The following is a 23804-nucleotide window of genomic DNA, read 5'->3' on the forward strand; positions in this document are numbered from 1 at the left end:
TTCCTTGGTTATGGTGTTTTATCACTGCAGCTGAAGAGTAACTAAATCCACCAGCCTAAAATACAAATGGAAGCAATGGTCACTTTGGCCGTCTTCCACATCACACCCTCAGATACCTTTCTTTGGCAACAAATTCTGTCTCTTACACCCTGTCTTCTGAATTCTTTTAATGGGGAACACAAGAGTGGGAGTTGAGAGTCAAATCCCAAAGATGGAGTCACATTGACTACTTCATTTCACTTGTGGGATTCTAAGCCATATACAGGACCCTACTTGGTTGAAGTCTTGGTGAAATCTGTCCTCTCGTAAGCAGTCCTCACTTAAGAAAACCTGCATTTTACTAAGCAGATGAGCAAATGAGAATGTGAAGGACAAATGACAAAGGAGGCAAAAGAAGGTATTTGTGTGTAAGGCGTGGCTTTCATAAAATGACCTGGGCTTGCACCTGGGCAGCATATGACTAGTCTCAGAGGTTGAACTGGCAGAGACATTCCCGCTTCAGTTTGACCACTAATAGAACTATGTCTGCTTAACAGATATAAGCATACAAAGTTCCAATAGTTTATGATATGGATATGGTAATGCAGAATTCCAAGAATGGTGACAGTTGCAGGAAGAACACAAATGTTGCTTTAGGTATCTGTTTCCTTCAGAGTGGTGCTTCAACCTGAGGAATAATATTCATTTGCAGCACAGAATAAAGGGTGACAACTAAAGATCTCTAGTCTTTCTTCAGAAAGGCATGCTCTCTGTGACTGTATTTATTCTTCAAATAAGGCAGTGGTTCTCGCCCTGTGGGTCAAAGCTCTTCAGAAGTCACATATTAGATATTTACATTATGATTCATAATGGTAGCAAAAGTAGAGTTATGAAGTAGCAATGGAATAGTTTTATGGTTGGGGGTGACCACAACATGAGGTACAGTATTAAAGAGTCACAGCAGGAGAAAGGTTGAGAACCTGTGAAATAAAGTGAGGTACAGCTAGTGAGCTAGAACTAAGGTATGAGATTTCTTCATAATCCACTGGTCACCTAAGTAGAGGTAAACTTACCCACCAGAAATAAGAACTTCTTTTTGGGAAGAACTCTTAGGTTCTCATTTCAAATACCTTGGTGGCAGAAAAAAACTTCAGGAAGATATTGTTCCTTTTTGTTGAATTAATCTTTTTTTCCCCCTGCACTTTAATTTCCCTCGGTGGAAGAAGGGGAACCTTTGTTTTTGAGACACAGGTTGCATAAAGATGATTAGAATGAATGGATGATAGCATGAAGCTTCATCCATTCATAAAGATGCATAGCACTCAGGGTCATAGGATGTGTCTCCTTAGGTCTCTCTGCCCAAAACATGTTAACAGTAAGATGGTAAGTCTTTAATATAAACCCCCTTTGAAGTGCTGGTTGTAGTATACACTTCAGTTGCTAGGGGGAGCCATGTATCCACTTAATTTGTTAACTCGCTCCAAGCCATATGAGCAGGCCTGTTAAGCACCATTCATTTCAATTGTTAAACATATATTCTACAATGTGCAAGATGATTTTCAAAGAGAGCATGGTATTCAAAACAGTGGGGTGGTAAATCTTAAGGCACATTCTGACCTTAGAAAAATGTGTGCCATGTTTCCACATCTTTTGTCCTAAACACAAGGGATGATAGCATTCTATATACCTGTAGTATTTACATTGCATGTGGTTATCATTTAATTCAAGTAGGACAATAAACAATATTAGATGATAGGTGAGCTGAAATTATACCCACGGTTAATTTTCACATGCTTTGCATCCAAACTATAGTTAAGTACAAGGCCAGAAGAAAAAGACACTACTATCTAGCAAATTCTGAGTGCCTAAGTCCTCACAGTTTTATATATGGCTGGTAATACTGGGAAGAAACAAGCAATCCATCAGCATTCACCTTTATTGTAATACCACTTGTTGGAAGTACTCCTCTTAGAATTCTCCAATAAGTTGGAAATTTAATTATTGGGAGAGAAAAGTAATGCAAAGGAGGAAGAGAAATAATTAATATTTTTAAAGCTGTTAGTATCTACCTAGGCTTTTATACATTTGTGTGTGTGTGTGTGTGGGTGTGGGTGTGTTTGTGTGTATGTATATGCATGTGTGTATATGTATATGCACACATATGAAATTACACTGATTCTCAACAATACTACTAATCAATCAATATTTCTAATACTTTACAGAGAAGAAAAAAAAAAGGCTCAGAAAAAAAATGTGACACATCTGAGTGTTTCAGATCTAGCATAGTCTCTAGGATCCCATAAGCAAAGAAAACAAAACATACACGTAAAAACGTCTGGAGAGGCTGGGTCAGCCACTTCACACTAGCACTCCCAGCTGCCGAGTGGGATAGTCAGAGCACCCATCTGATAGTGTACAATCAGTGCACCCGCAGATACTCCCATAACTTCTGTGCCTTTCACACAGTTAAAAAAAACATGCTTCAGCTGGGCGGTGGTGGCACACGCCTTTAATCCCAGCACTCAGGAGGCAGAGGCAGGCGGATCTCTGTGAGTTCGAGGCCAGGCTGGACCGACAGCCTCCAAAACAATACAGAGAAACCCTGTCTCGTAAAAACCAAAACAAACAAAAAAAAAACATGCTTCAGCCAGGCGGTGGTGGTGCCCAACTTTAATCCCAGTACTGGGGAGGAAGAGGCAGGCAGATCTCTGTGAGTTCGAGACCAGCCTGGTCTACAAGAGCTAGTTCCAGAACAGCCTCCAAAGCCATAGGGAAACCCTGTCCTGAAAACAAACAAACAAATAAACAAAAAAAAAAACCATGCTTCAGTTACTTTATACATTTTCCTGGTTACTTATATTGACATCTTTGACTTCAGATGATAAACGACACAGCCAGCTACGGAGGACTGTAACACCAAGTAGCAGACACCCCAGTGTCCTTTGACCTAATTGTCATATGTTGGGTTGAAGTCTTTTTAGATAAAGTTCTAAATCATATCACTCTACCCCATACCTGGGAGTGATGGATGGCAGCCTGTTGGGGACCACCATGAGTTTGTTTGCTTTATTCAGCTCAGTAAAGGATTCCCTAAGAATCCTGGTATAAGAGTGCTGGATTCAAAAAGTGACCTCTAAATATCTTTTACTTAAAGCATTCCAATTTAATGACCATACAGTATCTAAATTATAAATATCCCATGACACAGTGGCTTATAAAGTGTAATCAGAATTCCTGCCATCTGAGTTCCTTGCAGGGTTGTAGAAATTAAATAATTCCAACATTTCAAGATCCAGTTGCCATTTAAAGGTAATCTTTCCTTTATTTAACTCAGACAGTAATTAAACAGAGTAGAGAGCACTACAGAAAACTAAAGCCTCACACTTTTCTAAATCAATCAGGCAGCATTATTGAGAGTATATATAAGATAATGGGGATTTTTCTACTTGCATTAATGCAACATCACCATAATGCATGGCTACAGGTTAGTTTAATAAGACCAGTAGTCTTTACTAACATTGATTTATTCCATATTTCACAGAGTTAGATCCCATCCTCAATAAACTGCATTGAAATAATCACTACTTCTGTAAGATACACTTTGTTAACAGAATTTCTTTTTCAGTTTGAAGTTGGTACATATAAACACTTCCCCAACACTAGCTGACTTTGTGTAATGGTCTGTGGCTGTTTTCCATGTCCCCTATTTGGGATTTTCTGTAGTTAGAAATACATGCTGAACTGACCTCGAGGTATGCTAACATGAGTGACAGATATTTTTGGCTAAATCTCTGCATGGCCCAGTGGAATCTCTACTGTGGAGAAACTTGGTGTTCAGTCAGAGGTCAGTGTTGGCTGCTACAATACCTATTCAATTTTGGTCATTTCTTCTGGTTCCAACTTATATAATCATAAATACATAACCAGACAAATAACCATAAACTACTCATATCCATACAATTGCACTGTGCAGAATTTCCTGTGTGTTGGAAGGTACTATTCTGCACATGAGTCTTTAAAAGTTTTTCAGTGTTTGAGAGACAGTGGAGAAGGGGTTCTTCTGTCACTGTGATTCAGAGGCAAGTGTGCCCTCCCCACGTATCCTGTAGTCATTAAGTAGTTAATATGGTTACATTTACTCACAAAGGCCTTTAGTGGTTTAAATTAAGACACAAGAAAGCCTAAATGATACTTGAGATGCACCTGAGAGAGACAAGTGTTTGTAGATACTAATATATTCATAAAATAAGTACTGTGAATAGTTTTGTTAGACAAAAATACTAAGAGGCACACTGTTTCTCATTATAAGATGCAATTATTTTGCTTCTTTATAATTTTAAAAGATCCTGACACTTAACGTATTTGATGAACGTGCAATTTGATAATCAGTGCTGGCCTGTTTCCTAGAAGATCTTGTTATCAGTTTTATGAAGTCCCATTTCACCAGAGAACCATGAATGCAAATACAAGAGCTGGGCAGCAGAACAATCATTCCAAAATGGCATTGTCCTGCTTAATACCTGTGACACCTCACAGCAAAAATAACTGAACATCACCATTTAAGGTATTGGTTTCCTATTGGTTAAGTTACGAAGCAAAATTTGTATGTAGTGATTGTCCTAGTTCTAAACTCCTATTCACAGTAATTCACCCAAATAAACGTCAAAACAACATATACTATAAAGGAATAAATGGTATTTTATCTTACATCTTTATTTCTCATCTCTTTTCTCCAAGTGATAATGAAGCTCTCATTTGCCATGCTTAGACACTTACATTCCCTTTCTGAGAACACTTCTGATATTTTTGGTATAAGAGAGAAATGTCATTTATTTAAAAGGTTGTCTTATTAATCTACAGCTGTTGTTAAATATTTAAGTTATTTGGTTGGCTAATTTGTCTGTATGGCCTAAAGAATGAAGAAAGACTAGCTGCCACATTCAATCCAAAGTAGTCAATAGATATATGAATATTTATAAGAACATCAATATTGACATTGTCTTACAGTCATGCTTGAAGCTAAATAAAAATCTGAGTAAATTACCACAAATATTACAGTATAGTAGGATAAGAGTTAAAATATATGTACAGATTCATTGACAACATCTGTGCAAATATTGTGGACAAAACATTTAAAAAGAAATTTACACAAAAAATAGATAAATTTATCAAATGTTGATAAATTTTCAAAATCAGTATAAAAGTACACAAAACATGGAAAAGAGAACGAATTTTTTAACGTAGCCACTATGCCTATACATATAGTGCACATTTACTACATTTATAATTTAGGATGATGGAAATCAGAGACAAAAACGATTCAGTAACAAACAGCAAAGAAAGTTTCACCAATCACAAAGAAGAAGGACATTCTCTTGGGGATGAAAACACAGATCCTGAGCCCCTCCCCTCCCCATACACACAGAGAGAAATCAAAGCAAACGCAAACGTTGTCTACAGCAACACAGGACAGACAGGTGGGAGGCATTTGGTATGTTGCATCACAGGAAGTCAATCACGATTGGCTAACGATGATGGTACCTGGGTCTGTTGTAGGTCACTGGCTTGTCTGAGAGGAGTAACTGAAGGAGGAGGAACTCCTGATGTGGATGCAGACCGGCCTAGCTTGCAGCTTACTTTAGGCTCTGTGAACAAGGGAGAGATAAAACATTAGCTGAACACCATCCAAATTTGTGGGGTGGAGCTCTGCTTCCACTCCTACTTTGCTGCCTGTGGACATGTACAAAATTATTCTGGTGTTGGCTAATAGTTATGCCAGGGACAAACATTTTCATAGCTACTTGTAATCAAAGGCGCTTTATTCACAGATGAGTTCCTGGGGAGTAGAGACAGAATCCCTTTAAGTACAGGCCTTGTTTCCCTGCAAGAAAATCACTCCATTCAGGAGTAGAGCAAATGACCCTGTTTTAGTTCATTTTAGGTTTTAGTTCCTAGGACTCCATGGCCTCAAAATGTCTTATCTAACATCTCCAAGTAATACCTTCTCTCCTTCTTTATTTCCCACTCTTGCTCCTTCCCTTCTTCTCATTCTTCCTCCCCCAATCTCTTTCCTCATTCCCTCTACCTCCTTTGTCCTCTCTCCTCCCTCTGTTGAGTGAAGTCTTCACACCATCCTGGTTCCAGAGCCACATCAGTCCCAAATGAACACACAGGAGGCTATATTAATTCTGAAGCTGTTGGCCGTTTGCTTGGTTTCTTAACTGGGATGTAGAGGACACACTCCTTTTTAACCAAGGAAAAGGCCTTCCTTTGAAATCTCTGCCAATAATGCTCCACAAGGGAAGTGGATGTTGCTTGTGAAACTTCAGTGGCAATCATCTATGATGAGGAAAAGAATTAGAGTAACATGGAAGATTCAGAAACAGACCAACAAAGGAAGATAAGAAAACAGGGCAGAGAGAGAAAGGGAGAGGGGTTACAGGTCATAATCACAAGGTGCTTCCAAGTCAATATTAACCCATTTTTCTCCCCTCAGTTAAGCACTCCGTAAATCAAGTAACTTAGTTCCTATTAGTTTTTGTGCTTCAAAAAACAAAACAAAACAAAAACTATTGAAGCCAGAGAGGCCAGCTCCCAGGATGCACACAAGGTAGCAAAAAGAATATCTTATCTTTGTGAGGGTCTTTAGGAAAGGACTCACGAGTTCTGAAGGTAACTTTCCTTATTACTGACTCTTGAAATAATCTCTCTTCTTTCTGACAATCTTTTTGTAGTTACATCTCTACACAAACAGCTATGTCTTTTGCCTCCACACATTTGTCTTCTATACACATCTCCCCTCTCTACTCTGTTACATTTCTTTACACATTGCTGTATCCCTCTTCTACATTACTCACTCACCCACTCACTCACTCACTCACTCACTCACTCACTCACTCACTCACTCACTCACACACCTCCTCCAGTCACCAAACTCTGGACAATTATGATTTATATATACAGAGTCCTACCAATTCTAATAACATATGATAAGTCACACAGTTTCTCTCAGGCTAGGGAAGTTGCACTGACCAGGAATGAAGGTTAAAGTACACACATAGCCTTAAGTGGTCAGGGCTCCCAGACAGGCCAGGCTGCCCTATTCACAATAAAATTAATGACTTAAACAATAAACAATTAGATGGTTAGATCTTGAGTCCCACATCACAAACTGAGGCCAGGAGTGTGTGCAGAAAGTCAATTGCTGCAGGGAGTTATATGTCTTAATGTTATCAGTCTGACTTCGGTTCAACAAACAGACACCTGTGAACTTGCCCTTGTACTTATTTTGCAGGGGCAATTAGTCTATTTTGAATCTGCTCTGAAGTCTAAAATCAGCTAAATGTGTAAAAAGCTGTCTTTGTAACTGAGAATATTGTAATTTTCCTATGTCAGTCTGAGCTATGAAAAAAATATCCTAGTACTATTTCTAGTCATCAAAATTATACAGTTTAAGCAGAGATCATCTTTCTGATCATCCAGGCCCAGTACATGGAATATATATGAGATAACACACAGTAAGTGGGAAAATTGACCATAGTCATTTTTAGCATTTTTAGAGAAGAATTGTAGTGGCACATGAGAAAAATTACAGAGAACAGCAGCCAGTTTTCACATCCAGTAAGCCCATGGTCCTTGCCCAATGCAGCTCTCTATCTGAGAGTCATTCATCTGGTGAGTTGACCTGTAGAATATTATCTGTCATCTGCTGTATATTCTTTTTTTTATTTGAACAATTTTTCCTTTTTTAAATTTAAATTAGAAACAAGCTTGTGTCACATGTTAATCCCAGCATCCTCTCCCTCCCCTTCTCACCTGCCTCCATATCAACCTCCCCAACCTCTCACCCAGTCACCACTCTGCACCCCAGGGAGGGTGAGGCTCTCCATGGGGGATCTCCAGAGTCTGTCATTCATCCAGGGCAGTATCTAGGCCCTCTCTCATGTGTTCAGGCTGAGAGAGCATCCCTCATTGTGGAATGGGTGCTGTATGTTCTTGTGGCCTCTGGTAAAGTCATTGCTACCAGCAGCTCTCAGCAACAAACAAACAAACAAACAAAACAACAACCATTTCTCATTTCCCCTCATTATGTGACCCAGAGCACTGATACAGAAGAAGGTTCAAGAGGAGGCAGATTTTCTGGATTGGTGTCCCTGCTTTCAGAAAGACACAGGACTACCTGCATGACCATAGTAGATGAATACATTGTCTCAAAAATGAATGAATGTATAAATGAATAATTGAAGATCTCACTTTCATCTAGCATTAAAGAAGAAAATCAACCAAATGTGGACATGCAGCATCTTTTCTCTATTTTGAGGTTCCCTTCACCAGAGCATGTACTAACAGAGACATGTCCTGGTCCCCAAGTCAGTCATGCTTTTCAAAGCTGCATTGAAGTTAGAGAGTAGTTTTTCTTCTAGTATGCAAAATTATGTTTTATTTTTAAAGATATTTTTAAAAATAACTATATAAATCATTTGAGATAAATTGACAACTTAATAAGACCTTGTGACATATTCTAAAGACATTTAAAACTTTTATCACCTATCATAACAAAAATATTAAGATTACCACAAGCTGTGAGCTAAATCTAATTTTCACACACACTTACTAATGAATTTTGATAACTTGTTTTTAATTACTGAGTTTCAGTTAATCCTATTAACATGTGATTTATTACTAGATTGGTCCTGAACTTATGAGCCTCTGACTTCACCATCCTCAGTTTAAGATTTTGAAATGTATGCAACCAACCTAGCATCATATCCCACAAAACTCTTAAACAATTGGACAGTCTAGTCTAGAAAACTTTTGCAATCATAAAGGCATCTTTTTGTTTGTAAATTTCACAACTTCACCCCATGAAACACTGTTCTTGATCTTTACATTATTGTTAACCGGCAGAGTGTGTGTGTGTGTGTGTGAGAGAGAGAGAGAGAAAGAGAGAGAGAGAGACAGAGACAGAGACAGAGACAGAGACAGGCAGACAGAGAGAGAGAGAAAGAGAGAGAATCCATCCATCCATGTGCATATGAGTATACAAGAGTATGTTCGCGCATGCACACATATATGCATGGGTGTGGAGCACAAAGGACAACCTTGCTTGTTCTTCAGGTGCATTACACTTTTTGAGACAGAGTCCCTAAGTTGCCTGGAGTTCACTCATTAGTTCAAGTTGGGTGGCCAGGCAACTTTAGGGGTTATCCACCCTTCACTCCCAAGTTCTGGGCTTACTGGTGAACACCACTACACCAGCTTATATTTGACATGGGTTCTGGGGGTCAAACTCAAGTCCTGATGTTTGTGTGACAGCCATTTTCATGATTGAGCTACCTTCTAAATCTGTCTTTTTTTCTTAGATATTTTTGTAGCTATCTGAGTAGGTGACAGGCCTGAGTGTTATGGATATGGCACCAAAGGGAGAACGAATTTGAAATTGCTATCACCATTATTGTGGCAAAGGAGAAACAGAAAAAAGTCATCAAGATGTAAAAATTTGTCATGGAAAAAGATAGCATTTCTCAATATGTTTCCAAGGAACTTTTCTCTGATGGGACAAGAAAGACATGTATGGTGTGGAATGACTTCCGGCATCCTGAGGCAGCAATGTTCTGTGAAGGGTCAAATAATATGGTTACTCTACTACTGTATGGTAGTTGTCAGCATTATCAGAGACCTGATGAAAACCTAAATTCCAAAGAATAGTGAAGTAGTCACACAGTGTGACACCTGTGATCTATGAATGGATGTGGAGAATTATAAGGGCTATTATATATAAGAGGAAGAGAATCACATACATGTAGTGGTGGGAATATTCATTCAATTCACTTTTGTGATCTGAGGGCTCAAAATCCCTAATCTCTCATATTCTTCTTTGGAGAGAGTATCAGTTACACTGTCCCCCGTATGGTGATGTTCAAGATGCTGTAGCTTCTTACAGGGTGGCATAGTGGGATGTAGCATGAACATGTTTTCCTATATCAGCCTCTTTCAGGGCAATGTGTGTTCTCTAAAGTCCTCTGCTCTATCAGCTGAGCTATCGAAGGGAGAGTAATATGTATTTTCTAAAACACCCTAGGCACTTGTATCTCTTCAAATTAATGCAAAATGTGCTTTCACTTAAAATGGTTTATTTATCTTAAATTATTAAGCATATATATACAAAACAAGATATGTTATCTATTGAACAAATATCTTTAATTGTCTTTGAAAATATTGTATCAGGTAATTCATAACTCAAATGTACATGATTAAATGAATAAAAATCTAAAATACATTGACAGGTAGATAGATATTTCATTTTGTGTTATGAAATTTAAAATACAGTAAGTTAATGCAAAGCTACTTCCATTTCATCTCTTCATTTTCATAAAAAAACATACATTTCTACCTTAAAACAATACCATTTATTCTATTACAAAATATAGAAAAGAAGAAAGTAGTAGGTTTAAATTTTTCATATTACTTAATTTGTTGATGTTAAAACTATTTTCTTCTGAAAAATCAAAATTAAAATTGGCCATAATACTAATGACATTTCCTTTTTATTAGAGTGGATTTTGTAGTAGACTAATGAGCAAACGTGAAAGTATGAGCAGTTATAAATTTCATGCTCTATTAGAGTACTATAAAGAGAAATGGCATGTTTTCTTTCAGTAGCATAAGTCTCTATGCTGCTACATTAATGACTATTACAGAGAGCAACAAAAGTACATGTGGCTGACCAAAGTTCGTTTGCAAGAGTTTCATTAACCTGATTCCATTAATGGCTATTCTTGTTTACTCTGTAACAGAAGTTCCAGGGACCCTAATATCTTTTAGGTATCAGAGAATGAGTTCAAAACTCCTTTTCTATGAAAATATTAAGATGCTTAATTCACTGTGTTAACAGATTCACCAAAATGCCAAAAGTGATGCTCACACCTGCTGTTTCTTAAAGCCATCATAGCAGAGGTACTAAACAGTGCCTGTGCTGCTCTGTTGCCTACCCCATAGGCTTGGAAAGGGACAAATATTTTCTTCTTAATGTCATCATAGCAGCGGTACCAAACAGTGTCTGTGCTGCCTTGTTGCCTACCCTATAGCCTTGGAAACGGACAAATATTTTCTTAAGAATTAATGCAAAGATTCCATGAGCTCAAAGATTAGAGGTGACAGTATCTGTTCACAACAGTAAGTTCGAGCATTTGGGCAAAACCAAATTTTGGGTACTTGGATTTATCACCATGAACTTGAGAACACCCAATATTTGGAGGCTTTTCTTGTGAGATCAATCAGGGTCGTCATTAGTGGATTTTTTAAATTGATTTTATAATGAACTGCCTTAACTTATGACAGCACAGCACTTAGGACGGTCTTGGAGAACTGGTAATTTTCGAGGCACACGAGGTTATAAATCACAGTAACTGAAAGTTGCACTTTGCAGGTCGAGAAAAATGATGGATCTTAACTTGACAAAGATATGATAAGTTTATTGATATGAAAAAATTGTGACTAAACTTTAAGATATTACTGTTCACTGTTAAGATATTACTGTTCACTGGGCCATTACTCCTCCCCCATTAACTACCTATCTGTCTATGGCTGGATTTCCTTCCTCTGTTCAACCCTAGCATGATTACGGCTGGTCCACGATAGGAACTCATTAAGTATTCATGAAACAAATTATTTTAAACCATATTTTAAAGGTGACTGTAAAATGAATTATTTTATAGTTCATATTTATATAATTGAATTTTCTCCATTTCTTAAAGCAAAAAAGTGCTAAAGTTCACTGTGTAGTCTTCAAATTAAAGGATGGACAAGATGGGGAGAGGATGAGAGAGCAGGAGAGTTAGAGTAGGTGAAAGGAAGGGAAGGAAAAGGGGCGGGGGCGGGGGGGGAGAGTGATGATTTAGAGTTTGTAGTTCCTGACTTGAACAATAGATGGCAGTAAAAACATTATGCATCCTGAACAAGTCTCACTGAGTAACATAAGTCAGACTGAGCCTTCTGTAATGGTTTCTGTGGGTTTTCAAAGAAACAGCAAGAGTGTTCTTTGTGAGTAGTGTTGGTACAGTGGACCCATGGGGTCTTGCCCAAGGTAGCCAAGTGCTGCCAATAGGAGCACTAGCAAAGATGGTATCCCCAGAGGGAGGGACAAGACTCATGTGCCGGACAGTGGAAGACCCTGGTTGCTGGAGTCATAACCAAAACTCAGCCAGCACAATGCCATCCCAGTGCTCAGGCAGGTTTAATCTTTTACTGAGATAAGTGATATAAAGCTGCCTTCTCTATCAGCTTAGCTTTCTATGTCTGTTTATGCCTCCTCAAGACACTCAATTAGAAATTAGCTGGAAAGTGAAATTACCACCAGATTGTATTATTTTTCTGTAGTGTTCAGAGAATCTCTATAATGTACAACATCATGTTCTGTGTACATTTTTGATGGATTTTGAGTTTGGTTGATATTGTAAACCTGGGAATTTGAGATTCTAGCTTAAAAGGTGGTTTCATGGGCAGGCACTCTCACAGCCATGTCAATGTCACCCAGATCCTTGACAGACCCTATAACTTTAATTGGCACCTTACTTTTGCCTCCAATTTAAAGTAAGCTGTGTGGGAAGAGTCGGCACCCACCTAAGTACATATCACATTTCTGTTTTGTGGTTTTGTAAATGAGCAAAAACACATTTGTGATTTGGTTGCTCAGACTTTCAAGGATTAACATTATAAATGGAAACACAATAACACAAGCAGCCACAACACACCTTCAAGTTAGTTACAGAAACAGAAATTGCAAGGACTGAGGAGCAAAGGAAACATTTCTCCTTTGCTTTTATAAGGTATGCCATTTGGGACAGGATATTTATCTCCATAATTCTGTTGCCCTTGCTTTAGGAGGATGATAAATTAGAGGCCCCCACTGATCACATAAGCCCTGGGTTTAAAAATCCATAAATGTCTTCCTGTCATTTTAAGGTAAGAATCAAATCACAAATGCAGGCTTTCAACTGCCTCTCTGCTCTCATTTTAGCTCCTGCACATGTGGGGCATCCAATCTTAAAGTCATAGCCCTTCTTGTCCTCTTGCTTGAATGTAATTTCTCCTAATTAACCTTGAGGCCTTGGTCTCTACATCATCAGAATGCCAGACAATGTTCTCCAAAGTAAGTGTTGTGGCTGAACTTTTACCTCCACCATTAAGTATCCCACCATCACCACCACTAGCTTCTAGTAGATACTCAATACCTAAGAATATGGCACTGAACAAAATATATGAATCAATGAATGAATGAATGGCTATTTGACATCAAAGTAGAAATAGAGAAATCCTGTCTAATTTCTGTAAGTCATTGGGCAAGGCCTACCAAGAATACTGAAAATTACACACTGTTATAACTTTGAGCCTTAGTATTGTTTTGTTCAAAAAATAATTTACTAACACCAGCCCATGTATGTGTAGGCTCTTGTGAAGTAGATATCACATGATATCATATTATGTCACACAAAAAATCTACAGAGGTAATCAGGTTCAAGTCTATAATTTGGGTCAAATATCATTTGTAATGCCTTTAAATAACTTTCATTGGATTCTATCTTCTTTAAACTAGTGTATTTAAGTGTTTAGTTGAACATATAAAACCTTATATACAGTCATAAAATATCAGAGCTTCTATTGTTGTGATTAAAACACTTTGAGCAAAATCAACTTGTAAACGAAAGGGTTTCTTTCACCTTGTGGTCCTACAGTATAGTCCATCTCTGAGGGGAATCAGGACAGAAATACAAAATGTAGGAACCTGGAGACAGAGACTCATATGGAGGAGTGCAGCTTACTTGCTTGTTCAGCTTGTTTTCATATAAACTGTAGGACCACCTGCCCAGGAATAACCCCACCCACACATGAGAGATTGACCACGCAACATAAATTATTAATCAAGAAAATCCATCACAGGCTGGCCCTCAAGCCAGTATTTTCTCCATTAATGTTCCCTTTTCCAAAATGACTCTAGCTGTTGTGAAGTTGACATAAAACCAGGTGGCACAGAAAGCCATGCCATTCTTTTCTGAGCACAAATTGAGTTTCATTCGTCCAGATCTTTCTATTACATAAGTTGTAGGCCAAAGTGTAGGGATTTTTGTTTTTGACTTTGGTAACCGAAAAGCATTCTGTTTGGGACTGAAGAAATGGCTCTGTAGTTAAGAGTACTTGCTGCTCTGCCAGAGGACTTGAGATTGGTCCTCAAAATCCAAACTAGGCAGCACAAACCACCTATAGTTCCAGGGGACATGAAGCCCTCAAGTTTCTGTATGTAGTTTCAAAGATGACCTTTCTCTCTCCTCTCTCTCTCTCTCTCTCTCTCACACACACACACACAATAAACTGCTTTAAAAGAAAATAATTTGGTTTGTAAAAGCTAAAAATACAATAATGAAATTGTAACTTAAATGTCTAATCAGGAATCTGAACATCATCTGAAGACACTTCTTCCTCACTGTTAGAGAAAGTTCTTGTAATCAAAAATGCTCTCTTCCTTTCTCATTCCTCTGGCCCAGTCCTGGATGTGCACTCTCTGAGTCCATCAAGACAGGAGCAGGAGGGAAGAGGAGAGATGAAAATTGGAAAGGGTTTATTGACTGCATAGTGTAAGCTGTCTTCTCTCCTCTGTAGATTCAGGAAATATTTGAACTTCAAAGTCTCTCTCCTGCAGATGTTTTTCCAATACTCAGAAGGCCCCCTGGATGGGTTGTCTATCACCTGGAGAGTTCATGGCTTTTGTTTTGTGTCTTTGCTTGTTTGCTCATCATCGTTAAGAGTGCCCTGAGCCAAGACATGATACCTTTGCAGAACCAACAGTGATATGTCCTGCATAGCTCCCAAAAGCCCAAATCAGGTCTATGGAATCACACTAGTGAAATGCTATCCTCTAGCCAAAATACGCTGTCATCAGTTTTAATCAGAGTAGCTGAAACTACCTACAGTGCCTAGACAGAGGGTTGGAGAAGGCCAGTGGAGACTCGCTTGAGATTCTAGACACTAGATTCTAGGCACTCCTTCCTCGTATTCTTTGCCCCTTGCATTTGTGGGTAATCTTACCTGAGCTTCATGTCATCTCAGGAGGTGCTGAAGTGCACCATAGGTAGGCAGTTAATGAAGAGGGGCCTCCAGCTATACAGCTTTAAGGAGGTCACCCCCTATGTCTAAGTGTATTTTTTTCTGTGATGCAACTATTTAGAGATCATTAACACTACAGGGTCTGTCCCGTGATCCTAAAGTAATAAAATTAATTAGTTAATTAATTAATTAATTATCTAGTGAATGGGCTCATTCCTTTAATCTGTCATCTGAGGTAAATAGAAATTTGTTCACCTTTCTCCAAGAAATGTCACACAGCAACACTTTAAACATACTTTCAGCACATAGTCTGTGGCCAAGAATAACTTCCCAAGCAGCTTTTGGCTCTGTGGTTCTAGGCTAGTCAGTTAATCAACCTTTTCATTATAAATGGAATTCCCAAATACTTGTATTCATGCACTGTACACCTGGTCACACACATATAATCACATGCATACACAATCAACATAATCACATACCCCCATACATATACACATAACATTAATGCATGTACACAATCATATACACATGCAGTAATATACTTACATAATCACACACAGCTACTCACAGAATCACAGAAACATATATACACACCATATACCTACACATGCAACCAAACACATATACATATCAATATTGTAAAATACAATCACAATAAATCCACACATGCACAATCACACACTCACACACAATCACATGCATATAATCATACATATACCTGATTGCAAGACAGTTACCTGTATACAACCACATATACAAATCACATACAATTACACATGATAACACACAAGTCACATATACCCAATTATGTGTCACACACACACACACACACACAATCATGTGTGTATAGACCACAAGAAATCACACATACATGGGCACAACCACACACATACAAATCACTCTCAAGTCACATATAAATCACACATATATCATCACACAAATTTCATATATCTAAATCACCTACAACATCATACAAATCACACACAACCATACACAAAAAGTCAATCTAAAATCCTGTCTAATACCGGGTTCTGTGTCTGCCTCTAACTGCCTTCTCAGGCTACAGAGGAGAGTTCAGATGAGGATACCAATATTCATTTTGCAAGTTCTTTCAGTGCCTTGCCTTTTTGTCTTGGGATATGAGACTAATTATATTATATTATCTTGTAATTAGCTTTTGCATTTCATACCCTGCTTATTTCCATTCAAAGTCTATTAAGAAACACTCTGACCACTTAAAATATTTAACACTCTCCTGTTTCTCCCTTTTTGGTGGTTTCCCAATGCTGTCTGAACAGTATCAGGAAAAGAAGAAATTATTCCATTTCTCTGGTTGACACAAATTCTGGTGACACAAATCACATTTTTCCATGGAGAAATAGTGGAGCCACTGGGGATATAGTTTCCATGACCCTCTGAAGACTCCACATGAGAATCTGGCCATGTGTTTACTACTAGAATTCAAAAGGCTAAACTCCAGAATGAGACAATAGTGTAGAAAACCAAGCAGCAGGGACCAGTAAATGTTTCCCCAGGAAATAACCAAGTGCAGGAACTGGGAAGAGAAGCCTATGATGAAAGTGGCTTCCGGTGCATGAACCCACTGCACAGAATGGTAGTCTGGAGGGCTGTAAATACAAAGCTCACAGCTGTGTGGGGCTGAAGAGGAGGCAGGCAGGAAGCTAGAGTGCAACCCACAGCCAACTCCACATTACAGCGAAATATACCCAAGAGCCTTGCTATTCTTGTTGCAGAATAAACATGAATGTAATGAACTCGCACCATATTTTGAAAATTAAGGTGGTAAGGAAAATTTTGGGAGTGTAGATTTTCATTTTCTTTACAAAGGTGTTAATTAGCAAGTGTATTCTATTTTGCCATTATTTTCCCATGCTGTCACAGCAAAATGAAAACACTTCATTGGAAAGAAAGACACATACGCTGATTTATTTTATTATGTGTATGTATATGGGTTGTCTGGCTAAAGGCCAGGAACTTCTGCTTCTCTCTATGTTGGCTTCACCTCTTGGCATTTTGGCACAGCGTTCCTAATATACTGGTGGGTGGCAGGATTGGGGAAAATCAGGCATAAGTCCTCATGTTTCCAGAGACTAAGGCTCTAGAGTCATGTCCAGTAACTTTCATCCCATTATATTGGTCACAAAAGACACAAAGTCAACATAGATTCACAGGATAGGAAATGGATTTCACCTCTTAGTAAAAAGCTTTTGAATGCAGATTCCAAAGATCTGAATGCAGAGCTGGGTACCAACTCTGTAGCCCTAATATTGCAAGGAGATGCAAGTTGGGAGTGGGGGGCTGGGGGGTGGGGAAGGAAGGGGATGTGGTATGGAAATCATGACATAACCTTTTAACCTTAATGTTAGCTTCTTAAAGTAAGACACAGGAAGCCATTTCCTCGTGGTCATCTGGCTACTATTTGTTATGCTGTTCCAATTTTAATAACACAGATTTCAGAAACATATGGAATTGTCTTTCCCTTGTTAAGAGGATATGCCATGTGGCTCTCTGGCATCTAGATCCCACATGATACAGAGTAAATACCAAATACTGTTTTCTTATTTTAAAATATATGATCCTAAAGACAGTGAATGACTGAACAAATGTTAAGTAAGTTGTTTATCAAAGGGGATATATGTTTGTGTGCTTATTCATACCTTCTTATGCTTATTTCCTTGTCAACACAGTTTTAAATCCTGTTCATTTCACTGTGGAGAACAGAGTGGTGTGATAAATTAAGATTGTTTTTCTTAACTATTTAAAAATTTATTTTTTGTGTGTGTATGAGCATGTGTTTGTATATGTGAATGCATGAGCCCCTCTGTGTGTGTGTGTGTGTATGTGTGTTGTGTGTGTGTGTGTGTTGTGTGTGTGTGTGTGTGTGTGTGTAAAATACATAGTTTCAGGAGTGCATTGCTATGCCATGAATATGGAAGTTAAAGAAAATTCTGGGAGTTCATTCTCTCCTGCCACTTATCAGGGCATGGGAATCAAATTAATATACAAGATTTTTTTTATCCCCTGAACGAAATTAATGGTGCAAGATTACTTTTGACAACTGTGTATACTGTTACAATAAACTGAGGTTTGCCTGAGATCATGTCTCTTAATTCCGTCTACTAATGCACACTCACTTGAATGGAAAATATTTATGCACATGGTCTAGTGTTTTACACACACACACACACACACACACACACACACACACACACACACACACACACACACAGGAGCTTGGAGCCCTGTAGCCAGTGAGCAGATATGTAGCTAAGAAAATCTCTTGGAATCTGTGGGCTGTTCTTCCCAGAGAAAACATCCTGTCTTAGTCCTAGGGAGAAAGTTCATCAAGCTTTCACATAAAGTTGAAAGGGACTCGAATATCATCAGTCTAGCACCGGCTTCACATCAGCTTCAAGTCACTTATTTCCATGCATTTTTAAAGCCCTCAATGACATAGACAATGAAATTTCTTTTATCCTAGCTTTGAATGAGAACAAAGTTCCACAACTCTTTCAAGTCATTACCATTGACATAATATTTTATTAATGTTGTTGCCTAGCATAGTTTTCTGCACTGAAAAGAGAAAGCAGGAATTGTTGTCACAAGTACTGTCACAGCCCTCAGTCCCATGATTCTAAGGTATGGACTTGTTTGTTGCTTGAGCACTTGAGATTCTTGTAACATCAGGATGTTCATCAGAAGAGTTTACCTTCCTTCCAGCATCGCCAATGGTGACAAATACATCATCATTTTCAAGAAGAAAGCATCTTCTCTACAAATGGATGGATGCAAATTCCATGTTCAAAGCTCATTCTCTTGAATTAATTGTGATTCTCTTATGGAATCTGTTTTATGTTCCTCAGACTAACATGACTCTGTTGTCCTAGATCTCCTTCCACAACTCTGAATTCCTTGAACAACTCTCTCCAGTATCTTTGCAGTTTCCTCAATTTCCAAGAACATGACTGGAATGAGAATGGCAGCTGCAGACACCTCATGAGCCTTGCTTGGCTTTGGTGTACAGAATGCTACTGTAGGGCACAGTCTCCCAGAGGACAGCACATTGCTCCTGCCTGGCTGCTGTTCTCTTGCTGCCTTTCTTCTTTCTTTACTTTCATTTTTTTAATCCAAATTCTGGTCAGGGAAAGCCCATCTCACACTGGATTTCATACAGAAAATTTTCCTCCACTATTCCAGGGTGGTGGTTTTCTTGGCTTTGGTAGGAAGACTGCTGTAATGTCCAAGTATCCACAAGAGTAACTGTGGTATTTATCTAAAATTCACTGCATTCCAGGAGCTATGCTTAGTGTGTTCCATATTTGCCTAAATCAACTCTCTCAAACTTTGCCTTTGTTTTTCTGTTTTTTCTTGTGATGTATCACTGTTATCACTATTACTATTATTTTGATTGTGAGCCTAGCCTTTAACACCTGAGACATCTTTACAGTCACTGTCTTTATTTCTCAAAATTGTTTTGTTACATATTATTATACTATTATTTTGATTGTGAGCCTAGCCTTTAACACCTGAGACATCTTTACAGTCACTGTCTTTATTTCTCAAAATTGTTTTGTTACATATTATTATAATCTATCTTTTATGAATAAATTTCAGGAAGATGAAGGCATCTGCCTAGTTTCATCACCAATATAAAACAGAATCAGCACTTAAATCCTAAATTACCCTTACTGTATTAAGTATATATGTGTTTAAAGTTAATACAAAATCCATCATACAAATGTGGCTTACAAGAAACCACATACTCTCTCTCTCTCTTTAATGAAATTACTTATCTGTCTAGTTTCATTTCTCTGAAATTGAGACTCTTTTGGATACAGAGTGTAGAATCATAAATGGCGGTAGAACATGCATCCTGACAACGCATTTTAAAATGACCATAGCTGTCCTGCAGAGGAGAATATACAATATTGCCTCTAATTTGTAGTTCACTCTGTTTACCCCTGCAGAGTCTGTGATCCAGCACAAAGGATCAAGTGGTCAACAGAATTCTGTGTTTGAAAGGTTGGGAGAACAATAATATATAAAGTGAAGCCTCAATGAAAACTGGTGGCAGAGTTTCCCCATCCATTCCCTGTCCACTCAGAGGTCTTCATACTTTGGCAGGATTCTGTGAAAGACTTGACTGCTGGTGTTCACTATTCATGAAAATCCAGACCTGCCATCTTCTACTGCAGTCTCTCTCCCTGTCTGACAATCTAGGGCCATGTCTCATTCCTAGTCTTCCTATCATTTAAATCATGGTGGCTTCTGGAGAATATAGACTCAGAGGCTTAAGTGTGTGTTGGTTCTTCTGGAACTTTCTGTGCCATGTGGTCAGAACCCATGGCTCCATTTAGCAGTCAGGTTTGATATCATCAACGAGAAAACTCACACTGACAACCTCAGGTTTTGCAAATCTGGAGGGAGGGAATCATGTTACTCAATGCTTTCTGACAACTATGCTATGTTTAAAACTTGGGAGCTTTAGGTAAAAAAAAAAAACAACCCTACAAGGGACACACTTGGAAGGCCCCAGAAAAAGGGAATAGTTAAGATCGCCTGGATAAACTGGGAAGGGGGGTGGAAGGGAAAGGATGGGGGATGGGAACATGAAGGCTTGACTCCAGATGGCTGAGTTGGGGGGAGGGACGGAGAGGGGAAGCAATAAAAGAGATCTGGATAGAATGAGCCATTGGGGGGTTATGAAGAAAACAGATGCTAGGGAAATTCCCAGAAATCCATAAGAATGACACTGCTAATACTCCTAGCAATAGTGGAGAGGGTGCCTGAACTGGCCTTCCCCTATAATCAAATTAGTTACTACCCTAATTGTCATCATAGAACCAGTAACTGATGGAAGCAGATGCAGTGACCCACAGCCAAGCACTGGACTGAACTCCTGGAGTTTGGTTGAAGAGTGGGAGGAGGAATCATATGAAAAGGGGGGAGGGTGTCAAGATCATAATGGGAAAACCACAGAGACAGCTGACTAGTTACTGGAAGCTCACAGATTCTGGAATGTTAGCTGGGAAGCTGGGAAACCTGCATAGAACCAAACTAGGCTCTCTGAATGTGGGTGACAGTTGTGTGGCTTGATCTGTTTTGGGGACGCTGGCAGTGGGACCAGGACTTACCCTTGTACATGAACTGGATCCCATTTTTGGAGCCCATTCTCTATGTTGGAATATCGTGCTCAGTTTTGATACAGAGGGGAGGGGCTTGGTCCTTCTTCTACTTGATATGCATGCTGGGCTTTGTTGACTCTGAAAGGGAGGCCTTATCCCCTCAAGAGGGAAGAGTGGATGGGGGAGGGATGGGAGGAATTGGAAGATCAGGAGAAGGGGAAGGAGGGGAACTGGAGCTAATTTCTAAAATGAAATAATTAAATAAAAGGAAACAGAACTATTGAAAAAGATGGGAGCTTTCACATGATCACAACTGAATCTGGAAATTTTGGACCCTCATTAGCCAGGGGTGCTTCTGTCTTCTTGACATGATTCACATTCTCTAACTCACTCACATGCCTATCTCTGAGTTCAGAGATTCCTAAACTTGAAATGACTTTTCCTTCTCACTGAGAAGTGTGTTTTCATTTCCGTGTTTCTACGAAATGTGGAAATGCATAGCTTAGACTGAAGGGCTTCATACTGCTAGAAAAATGATAAAATAATTTCCTCTGTGATGGTGATATATATGTTTGTTGACATGTTTTCTGTGTGAGCAAAATCATGTCTGTTTTAAAGGAGGAAGCCTTTTGCTGATATGCCCATCTTTCTGGTGAACACCTTAACTACCATCACATCCATGACCCATTCTATTACTGACCGATCCCATTACATATATAGCCTATTCCTGATCCAACTCCTCACTGATGCATGACTGACCCATTCCATCACTGACTCACCTCATTCCTGACCCATCATATCACTCACTGATCTATCCTATCACTGACCTACTCTATCTCTGACCCCTCCATCACTGAGCCATCCCATGACTGACTCATTTAATCGTTGACCGATTTTATCACTGACCCATCCCACCCATGGCCTATCCCATCACTGACCCATCCCTTACTGACTTCCTAAAACTATAAACCATCAAAGGTGAGGACAGAGAAGAAGGGTATTTGGTTTTTTTGTTTGTTTCTTTTCTGTTTGTTTTTTTTTACTACTGATTCTCTCGTTTTTATGGTTTTCATTCTTTTCTAGGCATAAATTATAAATTATATACTAATAACTCCCTCTCTGGGTCTCTCTCTCTCTCTCTGTGTGTGTGTATGAGAGAGAGAGAGAGAGAGAGAGAGAGAGAGAGAGAGAGAGAGAGAGAGAGAGAGAGAGAGACTTCTAAAAATGCTTCAAGTCAGACCAGGCTGACAATACCAAGCCAAAAATACTTCAAGCTTCACTTCTTCAACTTTGTCCTAAGTGCAACAATGTTCTTTACTCAACTGTTGATAACAATGGCTCTTGGGACGATCTGAGATCTCCATGTATATGTATCATAAAAAAATATATTTGGTTAAGTAGAATTAATGTATAATCAACAATTCTGTGGCATAATTATCCTGGAACACAGAGACCATACAACACAGTCTATTGTGCATATGTATGAATATGTGAGTATCCCCAGAAACAGCATTAGACACAAGCTATGGAAGCTGTAACTGACTGAAGTCTGAGATTTTGTAAATACAGTATTTACTCCTATAAATTCGCCCACACTCCCCCATTATATTCATGAGTATTTGAGTCCCAGTTCTCCATTGCTTTCAGAAATCACCCTCTGGGGGATTTTCTGACTTACTAAACAACAGCAGTTTAATAAACTACTGCAGCAACCAGTGGCAATGTTGATTAGAATGGGGATCTGCTGACATGTTTTCTGTACTTCAGCAATTCCTCCATTTCTCAACAGGGCTGTTAAGAAGAGCCATTCCAAGGAGCTAAACTACTTCGGGTAAAGCAATAGTTTATGTGAATGTGTGTATGTGCAAGCATGCATACCTGTATTTGTAGGTGTGTGTGTGTGTGTGTGTGTATGTGTGTGTGTGTGTGTGTGTGTGTGTGTGTGTGTGTGTGTGTGACTGTAAGGGGCACATCAGAACACCAGAGGAAGGGAACTGATATGGGAAAGAGGAGTGTGTACACAGACTACTCTTCCTCCCCTGTATGGTATCATTGATAACTATGCAACTGAAGGAAGAGGGCTGTGATTACTATTCTAGCATTTCTAGTAAGACATTAGTGGTTCAATGACCCTGTAACCCAAAGAAAATATTGAAGCGTGCGGAAGAGAAGCAGTCAGGTTTGGCTCATTCTCTACTCTTCCAAAACAGCAAGTCCAGAATGTTCTCTATGAGTGGCTAATTTCCTGTTACTGACCCAGGCCATTTTGTAGGTCCATGAGCTTCAGGTGGTGGCTGGCTTGTTTAAAACACCAACAGTGAATGGGATTTGGTTTCTCTTCATGTCTTCACTGACAGAACTATGGTGTTTTCTTAACCTTTCTGGCCCATTTTAAACTCTTAATGTTCAGAAAAATAATACTCAAAACATAAGAAACACCTCTTCCTTTTTTTCCAAAAACAAAAGAAAAACAAAACACAGTAGAAGGAAAGACTAAGTACTTGAGTAACAGTAACAGTTGTTTGGAATCCCACTTTCACATGCAAAACTTGGAAGAGAGACAACTTTAGATTCATGCCT

General features: G+C 38.8%; 1 protein-coding gene across 3 annotated transcripts in view; it reads right to left on the reverse strand.

Moving 5' to 3' along the window:
* Positions 1-23804, reverse strand: part of Nyap2 (neuronal tyrosine-phosphorylated phosphoinositide-3-kinase adaptor 2) — a 238955-nt gene that overhangs the window by 33496 nt on the left and 181655 nt on the right. For all 3 annotated transcript variants that reach the window (XM_021234357.2, XM_005082514.3, XM_040753228.1), the window contains one exon: positions 5521-5624. In XM_021234357.2, the coding sequence (XP_021090016.2) occupies positions 5521-5624 (104 nt within the window). The remainder of the gene's footprint in view (positions 1-5520; positions 5625-23804) is intronic.

This window comes from Mesocricetus auratus, unplaced genomic scaffold (assembly GCF_017639785.1).
Source record: "Mesocricetus auratus isolate SY011 unplaced genomic scaffold, BCM_Maur_2.0 Super-Scaffold_100010, whole genome shotgun sequence".
Classification (NCBI taxonomy): domain Eukaryota; kingdom Metazoa; phylum Chordata; class Mammalia; order Rodentia; family Cricetidae; genus Mesocricetus; species Mesocricetus auratus.